Here is a 24670-nt window from a genome sequence, read left to right on the forward strand (position 1 = left end):
ACACACTTATTTTTATAGAATACACAAGCAATTAGATAACTATGTTAACATTTTCATAAAATATTGTGCGCTCCGTTTCGTAAAATATTCCATTTCAAGCGCTGAAACAAACTAATGATCCACCCCTCCAAGTATTTCTTAAAAACTTAATAAAAAAAGTTTTAATTATTCGTACAAGAAAACCCGTAACGGTATCCATTAAAAAACAAAAACTGTGATATTTTTTCTAGTATTTTCCCTGCCAAAAAGCTTCTTTCCCTAAACCGTCTGGTATATTTTTATCAGTTGGCAACACCAATAAGATCCTCATTTTCTGTCAAATGTTTCAAATCGGTCTTCTAAATAAAACTTAGTTAATTTTAAGTTATCCGTCCAATCTCCCACAATGAATTTACTACAATGCTCATATATCACCACGGTAGCAGCTAGACTATTAAAATAACAATGGTTCCCTTATTATATGAATTCTGATGATGTTATGCAAACCACTTTTCACTCCTTGCTCCGCCTTTTACGTGTATTTAGTAAGAAAGTAATAATAATTATTTTCTTACACATTTTTTTCTCACAAACCAAGAAGCTTAATTCAAATAATAATACTACGCGAGAGAAACAACAGACTTGGAACGTATCCAGAGAATAAACACAAAATAAGTATTTATACTTTGAAAGTCAAGTACAAAGAAAATTCTAGTGGATATTTTTGTAACACTGAAATTTATCATTTTCCGGCTATATATAGGCACATGCTGTGTAATGTTTTATTATTTATAAAAATATATTATTTAATGAATTAACTTTCATTGACATTATCCGTATATTTTCATTGTCTTCTCTTGATGCCGTCTTATATCAAACGTTGGTAGTCGTTTCGATTCACAAATGCATTAGACCGGTGAATCCCAACCTTCTTTGATTAGAACCCTTAAAACATTTCCAAAAATATTTTGGAACTCCTACCAGACCAACACATATTGAGGTACAGAAAGATAATTGACAATATATATATCTAATGAAGTATTCGTTGGCATACAGGAGAACCAGATGCCAGAACCAGTGCATTGGTGGATTCTTCAATTATTTTATCTGAATAATAAAAATAAATCTGTCAAACTTTTTTTCGTAATAAATTTCTATAATGAATTGACGAATTCTCTTTGGGAAATCACACTTTGACGTCATTGCATCTTGCAGAAGATTCTTTTATGCTATCAACTGTCAATTAATCGTGGAAAAATACATTGTACTAATAATTAAATAAAACTCAATTTTATAGTACGAATTCCACGTTTATATTATAATATTAAACTGGACCGGTTTCGTCCTATGTCTACTTACACCTCTATTGTCTTCTACCTTTTCACGTATTATGGAGTCCGAGTAATTTATATTTATCATTGCGAAAATATGGAATAAGTTTACAGCTTTTCTACTTTTAGTTTTATAATGATCCCATTGACTAATTTCCTATGAAACAATAATAAACTATTCATTGAATTTTGATGTAAACCTTTAAAAACAAAAGGGTATACGCCTACGCGCTTCTGGCACAGCCCCAAGGAATCTGCCGTTAATGCTAATCTTCCTTCACTCTACGGTGATACTAGAGCCTGGATACCAACAAGAGCGACATATATGCTGCAGATCCAATACAGTAAAATGTGTAGGACGTAGTTTTGGTTACTTCGTTTCTAATGAGAATTTTCGTCTTCCAAACAAAGAAGTCTTCCACAAATTGATATTATATGAACCTGCACGTAGCACCTCCTACACAATGGTCTGTTGGCATTACAAATGCCGGCAAGAAATGGCTTCGAAAGACCCTTCTATATTCTGTAAAGATGTTCAGTTATCTCTTATCTTTTTTTTTTGTCCTAGAATTCCGACCCATAGGTCGATATGGGCCTGTCAAGGTTATTTATTCTATAAGTTCCTTGAGTTTTTCTTGAGAGGCGTCTTAATTAGAAGCGTCTCTCTAAACCGGAGTATAATTTATTTGTTTGCCAGAAATATTTTTTGACTGGTGTCGTTTTGGGGGATAACGCGTGACCTCAGATATTATATGAATTCGTCGGCATTCAAAAATCTATAGCTATGGGCCTCACATGTAGGCATGGATTATGTTTTTATTTCATTGATTTGAATCGTCATTTCTTTGCAGCCTTTTCGGTGTGATAAATGGTTATTTTAGGGCTGGTTCGGAGAGCATCTTTGAGAGGAGACCAGTGGAGGGAGCTTGCGGCAGACAGAAATAAGTAGACGTTTTCTGAAGGCAGCCAAGCCCCCTACTGCACTATAATTCCAATAATTATGAGGTTGATAAAAATTTCTGTATAATGCAGCAGTATAACATTCTTCAATCCATTGAATTTATATATACGATGATAATACAAATCAATGAAATGATAATGCATTGATTAATGTAGGCACATTTCAAAACTGTCCTATTTTCATAAACTTAAGTGCTATAATATCATGAATAAATTAGTCACTGAAGTAAACATTGACCCAAATAGTAACGGAGGGCTTCAAAACAGCTGAAATATATAACTGACCTCCGCATTCTCGACACATTGCGTTAGCTTCAAAACAAATTCGAACACAAGCACTAAATATAGATTTTATGCAATAAATACGACAATGTATAAATTTGTAGACAGTTTAAAGTAACATTCATTTAAACCAGGGGAGTAGCAGATGATAAAGGAAAGATCATTCGAATTGTAGACGGCCTTCGATAGGGGATATCATACAAAAAGAAATATAATTAAACATGCCATTAAAATTCGCGACCAAAACAACATATATAATATGAATTTAACTTTTACGCATTTAATAAGTAAACCTGTTTTTAACTGGAGGAAAACAAAGATTTTTTTTGATTATTTTATAGTTAGAGAAGATAATAGACTGTCATTTTTACAGGTACTACGATTTTAGCAATGTTTTTGTTACCTGTCATAAAAAATAAAGAATTAATTCAATTATTTAAGTAATTCATTAATTTTACAATACAGTGCAACGGTGCAACAGTGCAACGATGGCCAAGCGGCTTAAGAGTCGGTTTATAATTTGATGGATCGCAGTTCGAATCTGTGTTTGGAGGCAAATTGTTTTTCGATTTGTGTATGAGTCAGAGTATTGACATAATAAGTTGAGCAAGTGATTAACATTCATTTATCGTAAAAACAAAAATCTGTTAATACAAACCTCCACTTTGTGGAGTCTAATATGTTCCTATTAGGATCGGACATGCTCTTAAAAAATAATGCAATTAGTTCTCACGTCTTCTGAAAAAAATGTATCATTTTCTTTTATATATCTGAAAAATGGATCAATTTAATCAGTTAAAAGTATCTCTCTAAGATTTATTGGGCGAAACTTAGGTACCTACATATTATAATATGTTTTAGTATATTCTTCAGACAGCAAGAGCAAAAGATAAAATACCTAATATTTTAGACAGTAATATACCAACTAGTAAGTTAAAGAATTCGCAGCCTCGAAATTATTATTGCTATTGATAGTTTTAACCTATTTATCTCACTCGAAATTTCCATTCGCTTTTGACAGCTGTTTCAATTTAATGAGGTTTTTTTGTGAAAACTGATATTATTCAGCTGTGGTACCCGATATTATAGTTTGTCAAAGGTTTTACACCAAAATAAATCTTTGAAGAACTGTCGACAATATTTTCGAAGTCTGCTCCATTACATGAATTTGGTTAAAAAATGCGGAGTCGAGCTTAAACACGGACACGGAAGGCCATCAACTGCACTAATTCAAAAAATGTTAAAATTATATAAACTTGGCTTAGAAAAATCGCTTAGCTCTTATTAACGATTGCGAGATAGCTGAAGTCTAAAACACCATGAGATCGAATGGAAGTTGTTGGAGCTTTTTACTCGATGAACGACAAGCTTCTAACGCTGGAACAAAACATATCAGTAGGTATCCAAATTTCACAGCAGTATTTGATTACATTTGTCGCATTTCACAACCATTTCTTTAATACGGTTTGTTATTATGGATGAAATCTGCAGTATCCGCAACTATCAAAAAATAATCGAAACAGTAGCAGCGTAGTAGTTGACAGCCTCTGAAGAAATCTAAGTCAGTTTTATCAGCTGGCGAAGAAGGCACCAGTTTTCTGAGATTGTACGGACATCATAATGATTTACTACTCGTACATGGATAATCCGACTATAGTGGCGTAGAGTGAATTTTGGAAGAAAGTTGGCTATGGGGGTAAGTGTATAGGTGGGTGCTTGACAGTTATATTTACGGGATAGTAATAATAATTTGATATTACTACTGATGAATAAGTACAAGTCAATGTTAACTTAAAATAATATCTTAGAATGAAGAAAATAGATTGTATTGGGTAGGTTTTAAAATTCAATTAAATTCAGACTTAACAAAAATCTATATGAGGTTATCAATTTTATTTTTCAAAATATCTCAAATATAATATGGATCATAAGCGTAGAAAAACTTCTGAAAAATCGTTCTAATTTACTTGAAGGTTCATAATGAAAAGATTTTAAAGTCTAGTGCAATTAGCCGATTTATTACATTATTTTTCAGTAGGTGTCACGATATTCTATACAAAAAATATACATTTACGTACGAATTATTACAGCCTTTGAACGCACGTCTATTTAGATATATTATTGCGATAATCATTGCGTTATATTAAGTTTTATGCTTGTGCTAGTGTGTTACTGATTGATGTTACATATTATATACAAATTATTTTTGTTCCGGTATGCTTCATAATCGTCTAGTAAAGAGTCTTCGTTACTGCCCAACTGAAAAAAGACAAACAGGATACTGGCAGAAGACGTAATCTTTCATTAATAGTGATGCTTCATAAATAGGCAGTTGCAATTATTGCGCTGCGTGCTTCCAAATTATGATTCATCAATTAATTTTATTCAGCTGACATTGCGCAAAATTATCATGTCTCCCTTAACCTCAAATCCCTCACCGTAAAATTTACTCCACGATTTAACGATGCTATCATAGTGGCTGTAGATCTGTATTTTGAATACCTTGGTGGATTCTCCTATAAAACGGCTTAAAATCATCGTTTTGGAAACTGCCTTTTCAGCTTCAAGAAAATTATATTTAAAATACAAATATTTCCAGCCATAGGTGCACTAGTGTGTTTATTTTTGAAACAGTGAATTTGTCAGCCTGCCCTCGTATGTCAGTTATAACTAGCAATGATTTACGAGTCAAATGCTTTTTTGGATATTTTTTGTAGTATTTTTTATGAACTTTCCGTCTTCAGATTCATGTAAATACATATTATAAACACACATACATCGAATTCACAAATCTTAAAAAACACAAGTATGTTTAGGATACAAATACAAAGCCAGCATAACTGTAGAATTAGACGTATTTTGACTAAAAGTTGACCGCTAATAATTAATTTTTGAAGAATATGGTCAAAAAATTTATATGACAGAATTATTGCAATGGTTCCAAGAACATTAGAATAACAGTTTTAATTTTGATATATTATTATATTATCATCTAATAATACAATACTTATGTAAGTCCCTTAATCAGCGCTCGAAATGGAAAAATTTACGAACCGGAGCGCTCGTCAAATTTTCTGAAAATATTTACATAGTCATCAAATCGTACCTATGTGTATTTTATAAAAATAATTAATTAATAAATAATTAATTATTAACTTAATTAATTGCAATTCTTTGTTTGGCACTGAAATAAAGGCTCTTCTAAATAGATGAAGCTTTCATATATAAAATAAAAGCTGAAAAAAACTGCTAATGCTAATTATTAAATTATCAGCGAATTACTTTGCATTGAAGATTCATTTATAACGTTCGTGGTCTGAGATGTATTTGACAGGGTTGGATTAAGATAACAAATGCTTTATATTAAATGTTTGTATAATGGAATATTTCTTTCTATAATAAACTACCATTATTTCATTATGTCATAAAAACAAAACGTCTACACTCGACTGCCATTTTCTTTCCTGTTTCCCGTGAAGATAATATTAATATTTTTCTACAGTCACCAATTAAACCATACTAGAAACCAATGGCAGGCAGTGACTTGCTTGGAGGGATTCTCTTAGTCTTTAAAATATATATTTACCTACAATTTGCTATACATATATTATTATCTACTTAGGATTTTGTAACAAATTGGTTGATGGTGAGCAGCTGATAAAGTAGTTTTGTGTGATTTGGTCACTCTGCAATATTCTAAATATTATTTAATAAATATATCTACGTTATATTCATAATATATAATGTCATTAATAATTATTAATTAGGAAAGTCACAAATAATGTAAAAATTATAGAACCATTCGAAGTAGTGTAGTTTAGTAAAAAATATTCCTGGGGGTGCTCTGCATTTACAGCATCTATGGACCGTTCGCCACTACTATAAACGTTTTACAATTATTGTATGGTAGTCTATGTCTTTGGATCAGTGTACTAGTAGATTATGTTACATTTTAAATATGTATTGAGCATCTCGGTCATCATATTACCTGGTCCATTATTGAGGGGCTTAATATCACCACTTGAGGAATGATGTGAAGACAAACTGGCGGTGGACCCTGGCGTCGGACACGCCGCTGCAGGTGGCGACGCCGGACGAGCTTCTCCCGCTGATCTCCCGCTTCCGAGCCCTGATCCCTGGTCACCGCTTTTCGAAGAGTCGTTTCCACCTCCGCCTGATCCTGTCACCTTCTGTTGCGCTAGACGCTCTTGTTTGCGGAATTTTGCTCGTCTATTTTGGAACCAAACCTGAAAAAATAAAGAGAAATATAAGTGGGATTATAATATTAACCGTGAAAAAACAGATGTTGTTTTTTTCAGAGCAAGGATGTATGGTGAAAAATGTATGGTGGAAGAATGGCTAACAAACATTTATTGTAAAGAAGTTTGATAATATATCCTCCACATAGTAGTAAAAATGTTACACTTTTTGTAAAATACGTACATCAATTAAAAGAAAATATAGAAGCATTGCATAATAAATGTAATTCGGAAGCGATTTTGGTTGTCGTATTGGATATCTCATCATATGGACTTCCAACAACATTTTAGAGCTCTTTTTAAATTCAGCATGCCTAAAAATATACAATTAAACACCTAAATTACATTAAAATACGTTTATATATTCTGCGGCCAATTTGGAAAACATGGCAGCCATTTTGATGGGAGATAAATTTCAGGCGGCTCCTTATTCTAAACGTTCAAAATGAATGAGTATCGTGAACACTTTTTAATTTCGCCATTCTTTGAGCGACCAAGACTTTCCATCCTTCTCGATCTTCCGCTTCTCTCTGGGCAGAATGAATGGTGCCCCCGGTCAGCTCTTTCACTTGGTCGCTCCAGCGCGCAGACACTCTTCCTCTGATTCGCCTTCCCTGGAGGTCACCCAAAACCACGAGTCTCTCCAGGTTGTCCGGACCCATGCCAAATTTGGGTCTCTCCTCAAAAAGTACAGTTTTCCTTTAAAAACATTACTTCTACATACTACTATTTGGATCTGGCACCTCCTAGCAGTCCGGTTAAATTAGCGTTGTCAAATAGTTCCCCACATACATAAATTGTCATATTTAACTTAAACTAAATGGTGTTGGAATATATGAAAATAAACGTTATATTACAAAGGAAAAGCTTTCATTAATCTTACTACCTATATCGTATTTGTATTGCCTCTGTTATTTTAATGGTTTGTTACTATATTTACTAACCCACAAATTAAAATATACCTAATCATATGACAAATTACTGTTATATTTTTGCTTAACTACTGTCATATCAATATATTGTTCAGTAGAGTACTTCTCAATATTTTCTGAACCAGTTTCAGACAGGCAAGGTCACACTGAAGGTTGGTAAAAGATCTGGCATCAGTAAAATTCAAATTTTTCTCTGTCAACATTTTAAATTATCTTAATAATATTTACGACTGGTATATTGTATTAGCCATTTGCTGTTTCTATATATTATGAATGTGTAAATGGATTTATAACATTTTTTAAAAGTGATATCGTGTTATTAACATATCTTAGTTTTAAATACTTGTAAGTGTCGATGTATTTTCTATCAAGGTATAAAAAGCATGTGCAATTTATGCACGTTTATTTGAAATAATGACATGAATTGAAAACCATTCATTATATTATATTTTGCTTAGGTATATACAGTGTCGGATTTAAGAATATGAAGCCCCGACGCACTGCCTGATTATGAGGCCCACAATCGATAAAAAAATTAATTAAAACACAAATAACATCCAATTGCGTCTTAAGTAAAAATACTATGCTCAATATGTAATTTTTTTAAGAGCAAAAACATTATAAAAGTGACTAATATGATTTCTTCTCTTCTCTTGATACCTGGCGGACTGGAGTGGTAAAAGCAAGAGGAATAAAGAGAATTAAAAAATAAAGAGATGACCCGTGGATAGCCAAACGAATAAATAATTCCATCATCAACGAACTTTATATTCAAGACAAACTCTCTTCGTATTTTCTGTGGTGGACATAAAGTGGACCAATGGTATGAGCTCCCACTAGCAATTTCGTACAAATACCAGAGTGATGATCTGGTTTGGCATCAAAATACTATTCGAATTTTGAAAAGGAAACATTACCCATTACAATTTTTATTTCATTAATCAGCTCACGTAAAAGCCGTTTTCAAATTTACCCCATTTTATAACTTAAGTCGTATTGCATTACTCACAGCCTTTTTATGAAGTACCTACCTAATAGAAAGACAAAATATGAAATATTTCACTTTAAATTGGGGCATAGTTTTCTTTTACAGTCACATAGTAGGCTCTACAAGAGCTACAGGCTGTACAATAAGATAATAGTTTGACTATGAGTGCAATAAGTTCCCAAAATTGATAACTTTTACCTGCCTACTTATAGTAATATAGTTGAACATGCTTAGTATACAAGATTTCCCTCTGATTAGCGACGGACAAAACATCGAGAGCGTCGACCGCTTCAAGTACCTGGGGGTACACATCACGGGAGATGGCATTTTGCAGAAAGAGCTCGCTATCCGAATGGGAATAGCTGGAGCAACATTCAACTCGATGCGGAATGTCTGGGACTCACGACTGTACTCGGTCAAAACCAAATGCCGCCTATTCGACGCTTGCATTCTGATGGTGCTGCTTTACGGTAGCGAATCGTGGCACCTTACGATGGCTCAGAGCAACCGTATACTGAGCTTCGAAAACAGATGTTTGCGACGAATACTGGGTGAGCGGTGGTATGACTTTAGGAGCAACGAGGAGATAAGAGAACGCACCAAGCAGCCTCTCATCACGCTGAAAGTGATGAGGCGACGTTGGACCTGGCTCGGCCACGTGCTGCGGATGCCAGAAGAGAACTTCAACCTGGCTTGCCTGTTCTTCAAGCCGACCGGATTCCGGCATCCTGGAAGGCCGCTAAATACAATCTACAGAATGTATACGGCGGAGCTACGGGATGCGGGACGCTGGCAAGAAGACTGGCGATTGACAGGGATTCTTGGAGGCGCCGCGTGGTGTCCATATGCTCCAGTTAAGGGGCGGATATGGCAAAAAAGAAAGAAGAAGAAAGTATACAATTAATATACACTGTTTTTAAACAAAATATAGCATAAAATCATCTCTTAGTGAATAAGTATCATACAACAGGGCACCAGGTAAACTAGCGTGGTTAATAGTTGCAGGAAATTACCGTTAATAATTATGCATATTACACACTTAATTTAGAAATCCGATATGCATATTTTCCAAATCCCTATTTTCTAATAATTTTACAAAATGTATTTCGCCACTACATATTATTTGAATCCAGCCCCATTTGTAAACGCTAAATATTCTTTAAATATTTATTTTGGCTAAAGCCACATTTCTATAGGGCCACCGACGTGTATCGAAAGACGGGGACATCTAAAAAATGTCTCGCGAGTGTGTTTTGTGCAGTCGATCGAAAATAACTTTAATGACTAATAAAAGTAAAATATAAATTTCACAATGTTGTACAGAGAATATCCGTATGAAAATACAAGAAAATATAATGTTTGAGGCTTTCACGGTTGTTTTTTATCGTAGTATATTCTTGGGTTTTCACCGTGTCTCCTTCTTCCTTCTTTACTCGACGTTTCGGGCTCGTTGCAGAGGCCATTATCAAGAGATATGTTTTATGATGAAATGTGGTGTAGGTATGTGAATGTAAACGTTGCTCTAAGAATGTCAAAAGGAATCCGATTATCTAAGAGCAAACGTTGCTCAGAGTAATCTGTCAATCATTACGACCGGAGATACTGGCTCGAATATTAGATTTTGCTGATAGTGCCGGAAGCCATGACGTTTTTAATCGTAATCCATCATCCCTATTAATGTTTTCAGGGTTTCTATGGATTCCAATGGCCTCCTGCTGAGAGAAAGGATTCAATTCACTAGAACGGAATTAAACAACTTATCAGTGGAGTTATACAAACTTCACATGGACTTATCGCATCTACTGAAGATTGACGACTGGAATTTGATTGACCGGATATCCCACAACCAAGCAACCAGACGATATATTTTGGACACTGAAAAGCACAAGAAGAAATTGAGCAGTCTATCCGTTAAGAAAGGTGTTCCGCCTTCACTCAATTTGAATGTTGTTAAGAACTTGTCTTCAGCTGTCTTGGACGACGCAACAATAGCTGTACTCGGAAAAGGAATGAATTTTGCAATAACACCAAAACACATTCCTGTTGACGACATCATATGCGAAGTTGAATCTGCTATACACAAACTACCCGCTGCTGTTGCAGAATAAATACGACAAGACGCCAGCCGTATCCTCAGGAAATCAAAACCGCCACAAAGTAACATAACGCCTGCGGAAAGTCGAGCATTACGCGATTTGCGAAAAAACGACAAACTGGTGGTTTTACCCGCTGATAAAGGAAACGCGACAGTCGTTATGGATGCGACGGACTATGTTGCCAAAATGGAAGAGTTACTGAAAGCCCCTGTGTATAAACATGTAAAGCGGAACCCCACCGACAAGATTGACAGAAAAACGAGGGAATTAGTTCGATCTTCCGATATTCCTAGTGAGGAATACTGGAAAGTATTTACTAAAGCGCCGAAGACTCCTGGGATATATGGGTTACCCAAGATTCACAAGCCTGACTGCCCACTTCGACCGATAGTTAGCGCAATCGACTCTCCCACGTATAGACTTTCTAAATATCTGGCGTCCCTTTTGCAACCACATACCAACGCCACCGCATCATGGGTTAAGGATTCAACACATTTTGTCAAATTATTAGCTGATATGACTATAAAGCCTACTGACCTTTTAGTAAGCTTTGATGTAGAGTCACTATTCACAAATGTCCCCCTAGATGATACCCTAAAATTAATAGGTGAAGTTTTCTCCGCAGAAATGACTGGACTTTTCAAGCACTGTTTGACGTCAAGCTACTTTAGCTTTCAGGGCAAAGTGTTTGAACAAACCGAAGGAGTCGCTATGGGGTCCCCTCTATCTCCCGTGGTTGCGAATTTTTTCATGGAAAATTTTGAACAGACAGCTCTTGACACGTGTAGATTAAAACCTTCGTGCTGGTTACGGTATGTCGATGATACCTTCTTAATATGGCCTCATGGTATAGAAGCTCTAAATGAGTTTTTGGCCCATTTAAACAATCTACATTCGATGATTAAATTCACGATGGAGATTGAACAAAACGGAGCTCTACCATTTCTTGACGTGGAAGTTATCAGAAAATTGGATAGTTCTCTAGGACACAGAGTCTATCGGAAACCAACTCATACCAATCGTTATTTACATGCTTCTTCTCACCACCACCCTGCTCAAAAAATGGGTCTGATTTCGACTTTGATGACAAGAGCTCGGCGTATCTGCGAATCTTCGTATTTAAAATCCGAGATATCTCAAGTATCAAAGGCTCTTCAAGCAAACGGATATTCTCACAATATGATCCAAAAAGCCACCAGAAGCAAAATCAACCTTAACCCGATCAGTCAGGAGGAAAAGATACAGTTCAAAGGCCGGGCCTATCTACCTTACATCAAAAACACCACAGATACTATTTCCAGGATACTTCGGAAACATAATATTGAAACAATATTCTCAACATCGACAAAGGTCCGAAATATGCTAAGACCAGTAAAGGACTCACAGCCTTTGTACTCGGCAGGTGTATACCAGATAAGCTGTCGTGGATGCCCAAAAAAGTATATAGGCCAGACTTCTAGAACGGTACAGAAGCGTGTGAGTGAACACGAGAGAGCATACCGTCTTAAACATTACACGATGTCGGCAATTGCCGAGCACTCGATGGATACAGGGCACAAATTTGACTTCGAGACCAAGATATTGGGTCGGAATAAAGGATATTTCGCACGATTGGTAAAGGAGGCCATTGAAATCCACAGAAACCCTGAAAACATAAAACATATCTCTTGATAATGGCCTCTGCAACGAGCCCGAAACGTCGAGTAAAGAAGGAAGAAGGAGACACGGTGAAAACCCAAGAATATACTACGATAATACAAGAAAAGTTTTTCTCGATAATTCTTAGTAGATGTACATAAAAAAAAATATTTTCTCTACCACATTGTTTTGTTTTAGTATTAATATAAGTCTTACCTTTTACAATTTTACAACATAAATTATTATATGTATCCAACCGTTTGACTTCACTAGGGTTCATTAAAAAAGATGAACTTTTTCTAGTTCTTCTGCCTGATAAAAAAATCCTCAGTGCGAACATCTTTTTCAAAAATTAAAAGCTCCCCTCATTATCCGAGTCGCGATTTTTTGCGCGAGTTGGACACGCATGATACAGAACAGGGTTAGAGAACCTTTTTACTTAGGCGTGCCAAAATTTCCCAAATATTATTTTTCAACTGTCTGACATGCCGAGCAGTTTTTAATGGGGAAAAAGTAGTTTTTGAGAATTCTATTACAAAAATGATGATCAATTTTTTCAATTACGCCATAGAATTTGGTCCACCAATTTTGAAACTGTCTGCCAGAATTACTACTACTAGCTCCACCAAGTTTTTGTTTCTTATTTGGTGCAACCATTATTTGTGGGTAGAAATGAAATTGTTTGTTAATGTATTAATTGGTTTTGGTTCTTTACGCACAAATTTATACCAGAATTGGTCCGATCAGATGAGGCATTCTATCGCTACAGTGGTCTCAAGCATTGTAAATCGATCACAAGGTTCGCGACGCGGCATCCCCCGCCGCCTAATGATGTCAGTGCGATAATATTATATGTAACGCATAAAACCTAATGACCAACCAATGCAATAATTATATATTTACATTAAACGTAATGCTTATTCTTGAAGAGTATTCGCCTACTATTATTTATACAATGCAATCTGTCATTTATTATTATTATTATTATTATTATTATAGGTATTTCTTTCTCTTCAAACGCATGCCATGGAAAATCATCTCGCGTGCCATAGGTTCGCCACCACTGATGTAGAATATAGATTCTTTATGAAGACCGAACGCATTTATATGAAGGCTTTTAACACAAAGATTTTTTTTGAATTTTTTCAATATTCGAGTTACTGATGAAGACTATTTCGAGTTATAATGTCATGTTCAAATGCATGTATCGCCTACTATGTAAAAACAAGTTTAATGATATTATAAATATATATATACAAATATATGAATTCAGTTATCAATGTCAATGTTTAATGATCAGGATTACCTGGACATTTTTTGCTTGCCAAACGATATATCCAGCTAATTTAAAATACTTGAATTGTTTTATTATATCTGTATTATACTCTATTGCATTTCCTTGCATTAAAGTGTATTGTAATTACATTGTATATTGATCATACACATTTCCGCATTGGAAACTCGCCATATATGTTATGAATTTGCTAAAGTTATATTGAGAGATTATTCAATCACATAGGTAGTAGGAAAAACTTGTATATGTTTAAGACATTGTTTTCAATCAACGTGTATTAATTGAGATTTCCGAATCTAATTTTAGATAAGCACTCTTAAGCCTCCACTCATCAGACATATTAACTTAGCAGATTTTTTATGTGGCTATATTTTAGAATTTGGTTTGATTGTAGTTTTCTAGCTCTTTTAAAAGTAATAGAGTTTGATTCTTTTCAGACACGCAAACTTTGAACATTAAATGTTAATTTAAATACATTAGAAAATAAATATTTAATATAATATGTGCCTATTTATTATTTTGTACCACTAAATATAAAAAGAAAACATTTCCATCAATTCAAAAATATAAGCACTGCGGCTGAATGAGCCAAGTATAGATTGCAAGAGGGTCTACCAGCAAAGCGTACTTTGTATGCATCCCCATCAGAAGGTCTGGACTCTGGATATTTGGTGAAAGAATTGGAAAACGGTGGTGCCTAAACGTACAAGTCGGATAAAATGTCTAGCTAAATGTTATACGCGCAAAGATTATTTCACTTTCTGCATTTAAAATAGTAACAGAATTTAGGCGTCGTTTAGAGGGAAAGAACTATTTAAACTAGAACTATATCTTAGGCAAGTGATTGCTATTGAAAATCTACTATCTCAAGTAGACTAGATACTGTAGGAAGGGTTGGGGAGGTATTTTACTTGTTGGGAAATATCTAGTGTATCATTAATGACACTCGAAAAACATCATAGGTTACTCGTTTTTTTGCTGTTTAATAAAATTACTATGGATATTACAATAGTTTACTGGTTTTAACATTTTGATATCTATAATTGTATACATACATATTTTTATGATTATTAAAGATTCTTAGTTTATTATTACGTTAAATCACTTTAATATAAGATTGTGTGCAGTAGGTATACAGTGTTACGACAAGCGGTAAGTCTTTTCTCATCGAGGATTGACTATAACATAGTATTATAATAGTAATCACGCACGCTCTGGAGCACGCCAACCAACGTCTTGGGAAGTTACTCCTGGGACACTCAACACAACAGTGGACGTTCGTTACGCCACAGTATATACCTGAATAACGGGTGTGGAGACGTGGCGGGTGGTAGAGATAAAAGCAAGTATAGTGTTAATAGTTTTGAGTTAATCAAGTTTGAAGACTTAATTGGTATAGTATAGGTAAATAAGTACTATACAGTGGCACCATAAGGCGATTCGCGTGTGTATTGTTTGATGGAATGCTTGTTTCTATGCTAGCAAATAATATTACTACAATTGTAAGACGATTTTACCGTGTCCATGGGGCCACTGTATGTTGATTTACTTGTATATACGAAATAATAATGTTCCGGTTGGCAAAGATTTGGGTGAGTACGAAAATTGATAAAAATGTATTTTTTTCCTTACTATTGTAAGTACTAGTGTAATTTAACCTAACCTTGTAAAGGTGTTAGAAACGAGATTACGGAACCGTAAATGTTTTTCACGTATGGAAACCTGATTAAAAAAAATAATATCGTTATAATAATATATATCATTTCCGTCCGCTAATGTGTCGAAATCAAAATGTGCATTCGCGTTATCCAAAAAACGCAGCATCAAGTGCATTTGATGCAATTAGCTTCAGCGGCGTGTAACGAACTCTGATTGGGATCGGGTCGCAGGGTGTTTGAACGAATCCGCATACATGGCCCGGTGGCTCGCATCACCTGTGACCCGGAGATATTGACTACCCGTTCAAACCCGCGCCCCCACCCGTTTATTTGCTCGCGATGCGGAATTTTCATTGCAAACTGTTTTCTATTTGGTCAAATGAGCGCAAATCGCAACTGATCGTAATGAAATTATCAACAGTGGCGTTTGTCTACAGGATTTTTTTTAAATATACATTACGCTATTAGTTGTATACTTTAGAATTGGGTTAGATTCATTGTCACTTTGAACATTTATTTTGAAGATACGTTAATCGAACACACATACCTATCGATTATGTTCAAATTTAATTACCGCCATAAACTTTTCTTCCGAGATAAAGAAACTGTGCATATAAATTATCACAAATAACATATTTTTTTAACAAACACAATAATTTTAAAGAAAAATCCAAATTGTTAAATAGAACAGCCTATAACGAGGTACTACTTGTATTAGCGATGCACTATACATGGTAGAAAAGTCTCATTTATTAAATAACAAATAAGATATGTCAAAAAATGGATGTAACTAACTTTGGAACTACTGAGGGTATTAATTCTACGACATAAGTATATTATTCCTATCGAAGAAATTGGTTCATAATATGTTTAATACAATGATTAATAAAAATAAGTTAATAATTATTGAATAATTAAATATCAGTAAAAAACAGCATTAAATCATTTAATCAGATAAAATAATGATAGAAATAATAATTTAATTTAATAAATCGCAATTTTTTTAGTACTTTTCCCACTTTTAATAAATAAATCTGGACCGGTTTCCTCGGCCTCAGAGGGACATTTTCAACTCATTTCCCTCTGAGCCAGACGAAACCAGTCCAGATTTATTTATTAAAAGTGGATAACGTACTAAAAAAATTGCGTTTTATTAAATTTAATAATAATACAATGCATTTCACCATTAATTGACAGTTAACACAATAAATGGAAAAAATATAGATCTAGACAAAAAGTTTTGTCGTTTTAAATTCTGATTTATTTTTCAAATAATTACCCCATAAATCCACACGTAAATAATAATTATTGACCCAAAGGATAATTTCTAACGCAGATAGGTTTACCTAGAGATTAATTAAAAAAAATCAAATTCAGCGACATCCACAGGCAAAGTGCCGCTCTTGGGCAGACATAATTTCACCGTCTATCATTTTTACTCTTTTATTATTGTAAATTATACAGACAAATGCCAAAAAAATCTTGAAAAAAATTAAGTACCTACATAGGTATACATAATCTACTAAGTATGTATTAGAGCATTTCCACGAAACCTAATATCAAACGGCGGTAGTTTTGGGTACGTGGAAGTCTGAGGCACTGACAATAATTGAGACCCCCGTGAGATGTTTTAAAACTAAAATATCGGTATTTTTAACGAAGAAACCACATCGTCCGCTTCATGAAAAAACACCACTGCTTACAAGTTTTAATTATCGTTTGCGTTCTTTTTTTCCTTTATTATTGCTGCCACTAAGCAACGTACGATATACCTGCCCCCATAGGATGTCAAGAACATCAAGACCATACCCACTCAATCTAAATGGTCTTCTGATGTCGATGTCGATATTGAAAAAAAAATGGTAATCACTATGACATTCGTTTCTTTCTTTCTTTTGACCATATCTGATTTTATTAGGATCATAATATGGGCCTCCACTGAATGGAGGTTTGTATAAACAGATTTTTTTTTTTTATGAGAAATTCCACTTGTTTAACCTATGACGTGTTACAAAATATTAATTGATTGAGTATTTTTATCACTTTAATTTGCTACGAAAAACTTGAATAATTCGAGTTTACAGCCGATGAATCCATTAATGAATATAATACATAATATATCAAATGAAAAAAAAAACGTGGAAAACATATCTTTGTTTATCGTATGCAGTCAATTTTCTGAGAATCCATAACTTATATCGAAAACAATAAATAAAAAACCGGTTATAACAGCATTGGTAAAATGTATAATACTTGAACAAGTACATTCATATCAATAATAATAATAATAATAATAACAGAGTACCCACACAAAAATACGCATACACATTCTTAATAATATTTGCTTTCACTGTCTCAAAACACTTTCAAAAAGATAATATATTTACCTACATACATATTACAAATTATTATTACTGGATCAATTTTAATGTTGTTTCTCTGTATTTGTCAAAAGTATTTGTAAATTAAATACACCTATCACTACATGTATAGTAAGTCTTGTATACTTGCCAAAAAATTTGCCGTAATCAAACGATGCTGATATAAGATTCGATTTTAAACTATAAATTCTTTGTATTAACTACCCAGATATTTTAAGTGTGTTCCTATATTTAATTTGTTTTAACATAATATATTAAATTAATGCGAATCAATTACTTTGTATGTATCTATCATCCAGATAAAAATATGAACCCGAACAGTGAAATATGTGATTCCGAATCCTAGAAGCTCTATTTAATTCTTGAATTTATCTAAGTATGTTTCTGAGGTTTTTTTTTAAATTATCAATTTTCAATAAAGAAAAATCTTATGTATATTCAGTATTGAATAAAACTAATGTATTATAATAATACCCATTTACTATTTTAAGAACACTGTATATAAATGAATACATTATATTATATTGTCATAAAACGATTCTAGTTTAACAAACACTCTTTAGTAAAATTCAGTATTTTTAAACTGTTAAAAAGGGTGTCCATATCGCAAAAAAACTTTTTACACACATTCCGAATATGGGGAAAATTTTCGCAAACATTTGTGTATTTAGGTGATTTTCGGGTACGTGTTTTTCGCTGTTTGACCCTCTGAACCCGTGGGGCAATCAGCCCATGGGTGACCGTCGGACGAAAAATAAATAAAATGCTCTCTCATTTCTGATTGGCCGGCCGTTTCGGGGGGATGAGGGGGCGACTAAAAGGGGGTTTGGGGATGAAGATCAGAAGCCGCGGCTCGGTCCGCCTAATGAAGGCTTTAGCTTTGTTTATTCGGTTTATTTAGTTAAAATTATACCAAAACGCTCCGGCGCACATCTCTCTCGGCTACTTTGTGGCAGGACGATGCTTGTGAAAGCATCTCTCTAGACTCCACGATTCGTACCTTTGGGGCGATCACTCGTGAGTTGTGTGTGTATAAGGAATGTTGATTTTATAAATTATGAATGCTACAAATAGTATACAAACATAAGCAACGTATACATAATATAGAAACATACTATATATTATATATATTGAATAAGAAAAAAATAATCTTAGATTCATTTAGAATGAGAATTTAGAATCTTGCTCCAAATAAGTATTATACAGAAACAATTAAAACCCCGTCTGCTGTACAGAAAAATAACATAATTCATATGGTTTGGATTGCTGGATAGTAACAAAAATGAGTGAAAATCCCAACTCAAATCGACTTGTGACGAATAAGGTGTAATCATGAATATTATAATTATATTTCCATTCATCCTTTCTTTCCACCAACCTCAAATCCCCAATTATTGTCACAAGACCACCGGTCACGGGTCATGATCAACCGTGATGAAAGTTAAATTTAGTTACTCCAAGACAGCCAAGCGCGTAGGCTTGCGAAAGCTATCGACTAGATACAAACGAGGACGCGTTAACTACAACTACAGAGTGATTCATACAAAACGTATCTGTTCGACCATCGTTGCACTAAATCTGTTACGGTTTGAGTGAACGTCGCGTCTATAAATCATCCATCCTGAAATTATCGTCATCATTCATTAACCTCATATATCATCCATCAAAAGTGTACCGTCTGTTTACCAGTGCGTGCGAACCGGCCCCAGAGCGCGCCAGCCCTCTCAACATATAGGTCATTGTCTGACATCCTGTCTAAGCCCCCCTCAACCAGAATCACCTTCAAGTTACAGTCCACTGCTAAAAACGCCACATTGTATGTACTGTACTAAAATGAGAGTAATATACGTAATATCTATATTGGATGACTTCAATGGACAGGACACTTGACAACTGCATAGACATCCGAGTCTTCAACGGGCAGGTTTTAGGTTACTGATCTTTAAACTAGGGTACGAAGTTCGATCAATGGTCATAAAACAAACATCAAGTTTTATATTGACAGGAAGAAAATAGGAAATTAATTGAAGAATAACTCATATTGTCTTCTAATATCGATATAGACAGATATAATAAAAAGCATGAATTGGCATCAGATACAATATTGGATAACGAACTTCAACAAAATATTTTTTTGCTTATTATAATATTATGAAATTAATGTTTATTATTCCTCTTTACAATAAGTACATACTTTTCACTATAATTTTCTTCCAAATTAAATTGCACCTATATAATATATTATATTCATGGTACGCGCTATTTCTATTTTCTGCTTTAGGAGTACGAGATCAAAAAGGTTCGGTGACCACTGCATTAGGTGCATTAATATGCAGTCTTGGCGCTTTGTAGTGGACGATCGTCAACCTTGGAATTTGGTACCTGAGGAAGCCTCGGTTAATAATCTAAAATTCTAAATAATATTAATTTCTTGAATGAATTAATATATTGTTGCAAGTTATTTCATTTAGCCGATTTTTTAATTACATTGGATTACTTGAGTATTAACAGACAAAATATTTGTCTTGAATTATATAATATTAAAATGGACCACAGGTCAATTCTCCTGGCGTTGATACTTGAACCATACAATATAATGAAATACATGAGATTGATAACTCTAAGATGTAGTGTTGGAGGCGTTAAAGATTCCGTAGACGTCAACGTGGACGAAAAACAAGTACTGAGTTTTCCCAGTGAGTTCGGAAGTTTTTTGATCACATATGACGTAGCTATAAAATAAAATAATTCTTTGTAAATAGAGGAGACTTTTACACAATATTCCCATTGATGATTTTAAATTGGTAATTTCTCAAAGATGTCTAACATCTTTCTAATATTTCGCATTTATTTCTTCTCGACTATTAGATTCTATTAGATTTATTTTCAGAATCCCGACTAAAAGACGTTGCATTAGTATTACAAGTCTAATCATTTTTAATTTAGATAAACAATCACGTAAAATTACAAATCAATAACAGTACACACCCGGTCTTAACGGAACCCTATATTTGATGTGAAGAATATTTCTTTTATGACACGGAATTTCTCAGGAGCAGTTACTTAAGACTGGGGTCACCATGCACTCAAATGTGCTTTAACTGAATTAACATGACTTAAAGTTAAGAGAACCCATAAGAAAGAGGAGCACGAGGCAAAATTAAAAATTGTAGTAAGTAACAAAAGCTGTGCAATATGACGCCGTACATTTTCTAAATGCAACAAAATTTGTCTTTATGGCGACCAGGTCGGACTGTCCGATGGGCCCAACAGTTAGTTGAACTGACTTGAGCAGCTCTTCCCTTTCTGTACACATTCCCAGAGGATGTGGTTTGCATCCTGTGTTTCTCCGCCACATGAAATTGGCTACCCAAATTAAAAACAGTACCTAAGTAAACCCTGAAAGCGATACTTCAACAGTCCGTATTAAGCACATAGGCCGTAACTGACGTATTCAATTATTTTCATGTTTTTAGATATTTGGATTTTGCAGAGTTTTTGTATAAGATCGGTAAATAAATCCATGCCATAACTGCTATAGTTACGGAGAAATCAAGGGTTTTAATAGCCGTATCTACAGAGTTTGAGAAAAAAACTCGACAAATACTAAGCGATTCGGTTGTAACTATCATTTACTAAAGGATATTAGCCATATCCGACATAAATACGGCTAATATCCCTTAGTTTTTCGGACTTGCGTCCGAACTGGCCTAGTATCGCAGTAGCTACGGACATAATGCTTTAGTAATAATACTGTCGATCGTTATTCCGTGACTAGTAGCAGCCGTATTCGACATTCGACAGTTCCAGTGTAAACTCTCACACTTGCCTAAAATGCAGATACGGCCTCTGTGCTTAGTACGGCAGAGTAGTAGTCCCCCATTTTTTTTACACTTTTTGACAACGCAAGAATATAATTACTTTTTTCTTGACACCATTTCAACTACAAAATATATTCTACAAACCTTCGTAAAATACCCTTATTTTAGTAGTTCAATGTCGTTGTCATTCTTTTTTTTAGTTTCTAAATTGTCGTTCAAATATTTTCTAAGATTAATAATATTCTTTTTCAAATGAAACGTTTCACGACGCCTTCTAGAAGTTGACAACCGGCATTTTTCAATAATTAATCAACGTCTATTTTTAATTCAAAGTCAGTCATGGCTTCGCTTGGTGGAATAGAGTGGGCGCAAGAGGCCGCCCATCACCGCCCGCCCACTCCACGGGCTAAAGTTGGGAGCGTCTCACGCTAAGCTTTATTCAAGTCTTGCAAGATTCGAATGCAGCGCGCGATAATAAACGCTCCGTCTATTTCTAGATGTTACAAATTTACAGCATTTTAATGGTCGTGAAAATTTAAATTTTATTATGAACATGCGAATAATATGTGGATTTTGGCTGATAAATATATATATACCGCTTGGAATTTTCACGGTTATGGACTCGCCACCATGATTGCGTGGAAGACGCATACGGTAAAAGAAATTATTTAAATATAAATAATAGTTACATTTCTTGCACAAATGCCCATTTAAATCAGTATCCCAATCTTAAGACACAATTTTATTGTAAAAATTACCATTGAAGTACAATATTTTTTTGTTTTTGTGGTTGCTATTGATAAACTAAGTATTTATCCAATACCTACTATTTACTACTGGCAGGTGATGGATAAAGTTGTATGGTGTGTGGTATATTAAGGAATAATGGCTATGCGACATCATAAAAATATACACGTAATATTGAAAATAGATAACCTTTAGAAATAGTAGGTGTAGTTAAGAAAAATTTACTACACACTTCTATAATACATACATATACAGCATCTATGGACCGCAGACCATTGCAAATTACAGTTTTTTTTTCAATATAATTGCATTAATATATTCTCTAATTTATCGAATACGTTATCAATTTAAGGCTGTACAATGGTTGCAAATGGAGAATATAATACTGAAGACGTTTGGATGGTTTTAATAATTATTTTTGTTTTATAAATGTTTTATTGTCACTTTAGTGCTCAGGACTATTCTTGGTTATAACAATTTATTTTTCAAGTGCAAGTGTAAAGCTTATTTAGTGGAGCTTATTTAAAATTTACTACAATACCGGTTCTATTGATTTATATATTAACTTCTTATAATTTCAGTATATTGTTTGATTTGGTATATTAACAACCTTTTAACATTTGATGACTGAACAAAAATATTTAGCTTGTATTTGAAAACCTCACTTTTTTTTAATTTCACTGGTTTTATTTTCCATTTGATATATGAACTATCTAGATCTACATCTCTTTGCATGTAACTGACCAATGCTTGACGTCTAAAAGAGGCTGATGCTTTGTTTAATCATTGCCTTCAATGCTTTCGGCGCAAAGAATATTATTTTTTTTCCATAATTTATTGACAATCATAATAAAAAAGTTCAGCCAATTAAAACAGCCACTTAGCTTTGATACAAAAACGATCGTATTACGTTATCTATTATAGTAATATTAATCCAATATTTCATGTCTACTACCAAAAATGGAAACTGTAATCATTATTAATGTATAGGTAGTTAATGTTTTAAATGAGGTAACCGTTTGGGTCAATCTATTAAATTTTACAGTTTTGCAAAGCTCCACCATACCGCAGAACCGTAAATAATACTATAAAACATGCATATTATTGCATAAATTTTATGCATTCGGTTAACGTACTGCACATAAAACTGAATTTCAGTTTGTTTTATTGCGCGCTGGTAATTTCGATTATCGGAAAAACTGGGAGCACAGATACAATGGTAATAATTATTATTTCCGAATGTGCACTGCAGCAGCGACATTCTGATTGCAATTTTGTGCAGTTAATTTGCAAGAGTGCATTTCGATGTTGTGAAAATATATCGGCTAACGATTTCGGCTGCATTGTCTGATTTAATGCACTCTCTATCACGAAACAATCACCATTTATTTTTAATAAATGGTTCACTGAGTGTAATTTTCGCAAAATTCATTTATTTAGTCAAATTATTACATGGACAATTTCTCCGTAAAATATACATTACCTGCTGTACGTATTTCAAGTTCATATAATATTATAACAATATAGATTCTATACAAATATACATATTTCTTTACAAAATCCGATAGTAAAAACAAAACCTGTCATTAAAGCAACTGGGTACCTATATCAAATTAGATTTAACAGATGTTATCAAAAAAAAGGGAATGAAAACGATGGGCTTAAAATTCCTTTACGGTTTTGAAGATATTAGACAGAATAAATATGGACTTTGACTTTGCCCCTCTTTATAATCTATGGTGATACCATTCATAAAATCCAAGAGTGAAAAATATACCTTTATCTGTATAATGTATAGATAAATCAATATTATGTTACCGTGCACTCAGCTTACAACACTTTCTCAGATCTTAGCATGATAGATTTTTTAAACACAGACCATGAGGCTCAATGACAGTAGTGTAGTGAAACAGTAGTGTATTTATTAATATAAAAGATACAATCATACCCAGGCTTTGATAAAATCACATAAATATATTGTGACTTCACCGAGATCGAACTCGGGAACCCCGGATGAAAGGCCAGTAACTTAAGGACTGGACCACAAGATATGTAGGTATATAATGATGACTGTGTAGAGCAAACGATTCATTATTTACTCGTATGATAGCAGGATGAAGACGACAACAAGATATATTTATCGAACCGAGGAATAATATTCTTTTTTTTATTATTTTAATTAAAAACAGGATGAAATTTCCGACATCTTTAAATAATCCCATATTCAATAAACGCTGGTTTTGTAAGTATTTACAAATATTTTAATTATCATTGTTCGTCAACGTATCAACGTATTTGCCTAAA

At 33.9% G+C, this 24670-nt stretch overlaps 1 protein-coding gene across 1 annotated transcript in view; it reads right to left on the reverse strand.

The window, feature by feature from the left end:
* Window positions 1–3861: 3861 nt before the first annotated feature.
* The window catches only part of LOC147063983 (paired mesoderm homeobox protein 2B-like), a 110095-nt gene continuing 89286 nt past the window's right edge, over window positions 3862–24670 (reverse strand). The window contains exons 3-4 of the mRNA XM_085959128.1: window positions 6541–6799; window positions 3862–3929 (exon numbers count right to left, since the gene is read on the reverse strand). Coding sequence (XP_085815254.1) covers window positions 3862–3929; window positions 6541–6799 — 327 coding nt within the window. The remainder of the gene's footprint in view (window positions 3930–6540; window positions 6800–24670) is intronic.

This window comes from Rhyacophila brunnea, unplaced genomic scaffold, assembly GCF_057557595.1.
Source record: "Rhyacophila brunnea isolate RB1 unplaced genomic scaffold, BYU_Rbru_1.0 scaffold_8, whole genome shotgun sequence".
Taxonomy (NCBI): domain Eukaryota; kingdom Metazoa; phylum Arthropoda; class Insecta; order Trichoptera; family Rhyacophilidae; genus Rhyacophila; species Rhyacophila brunnea.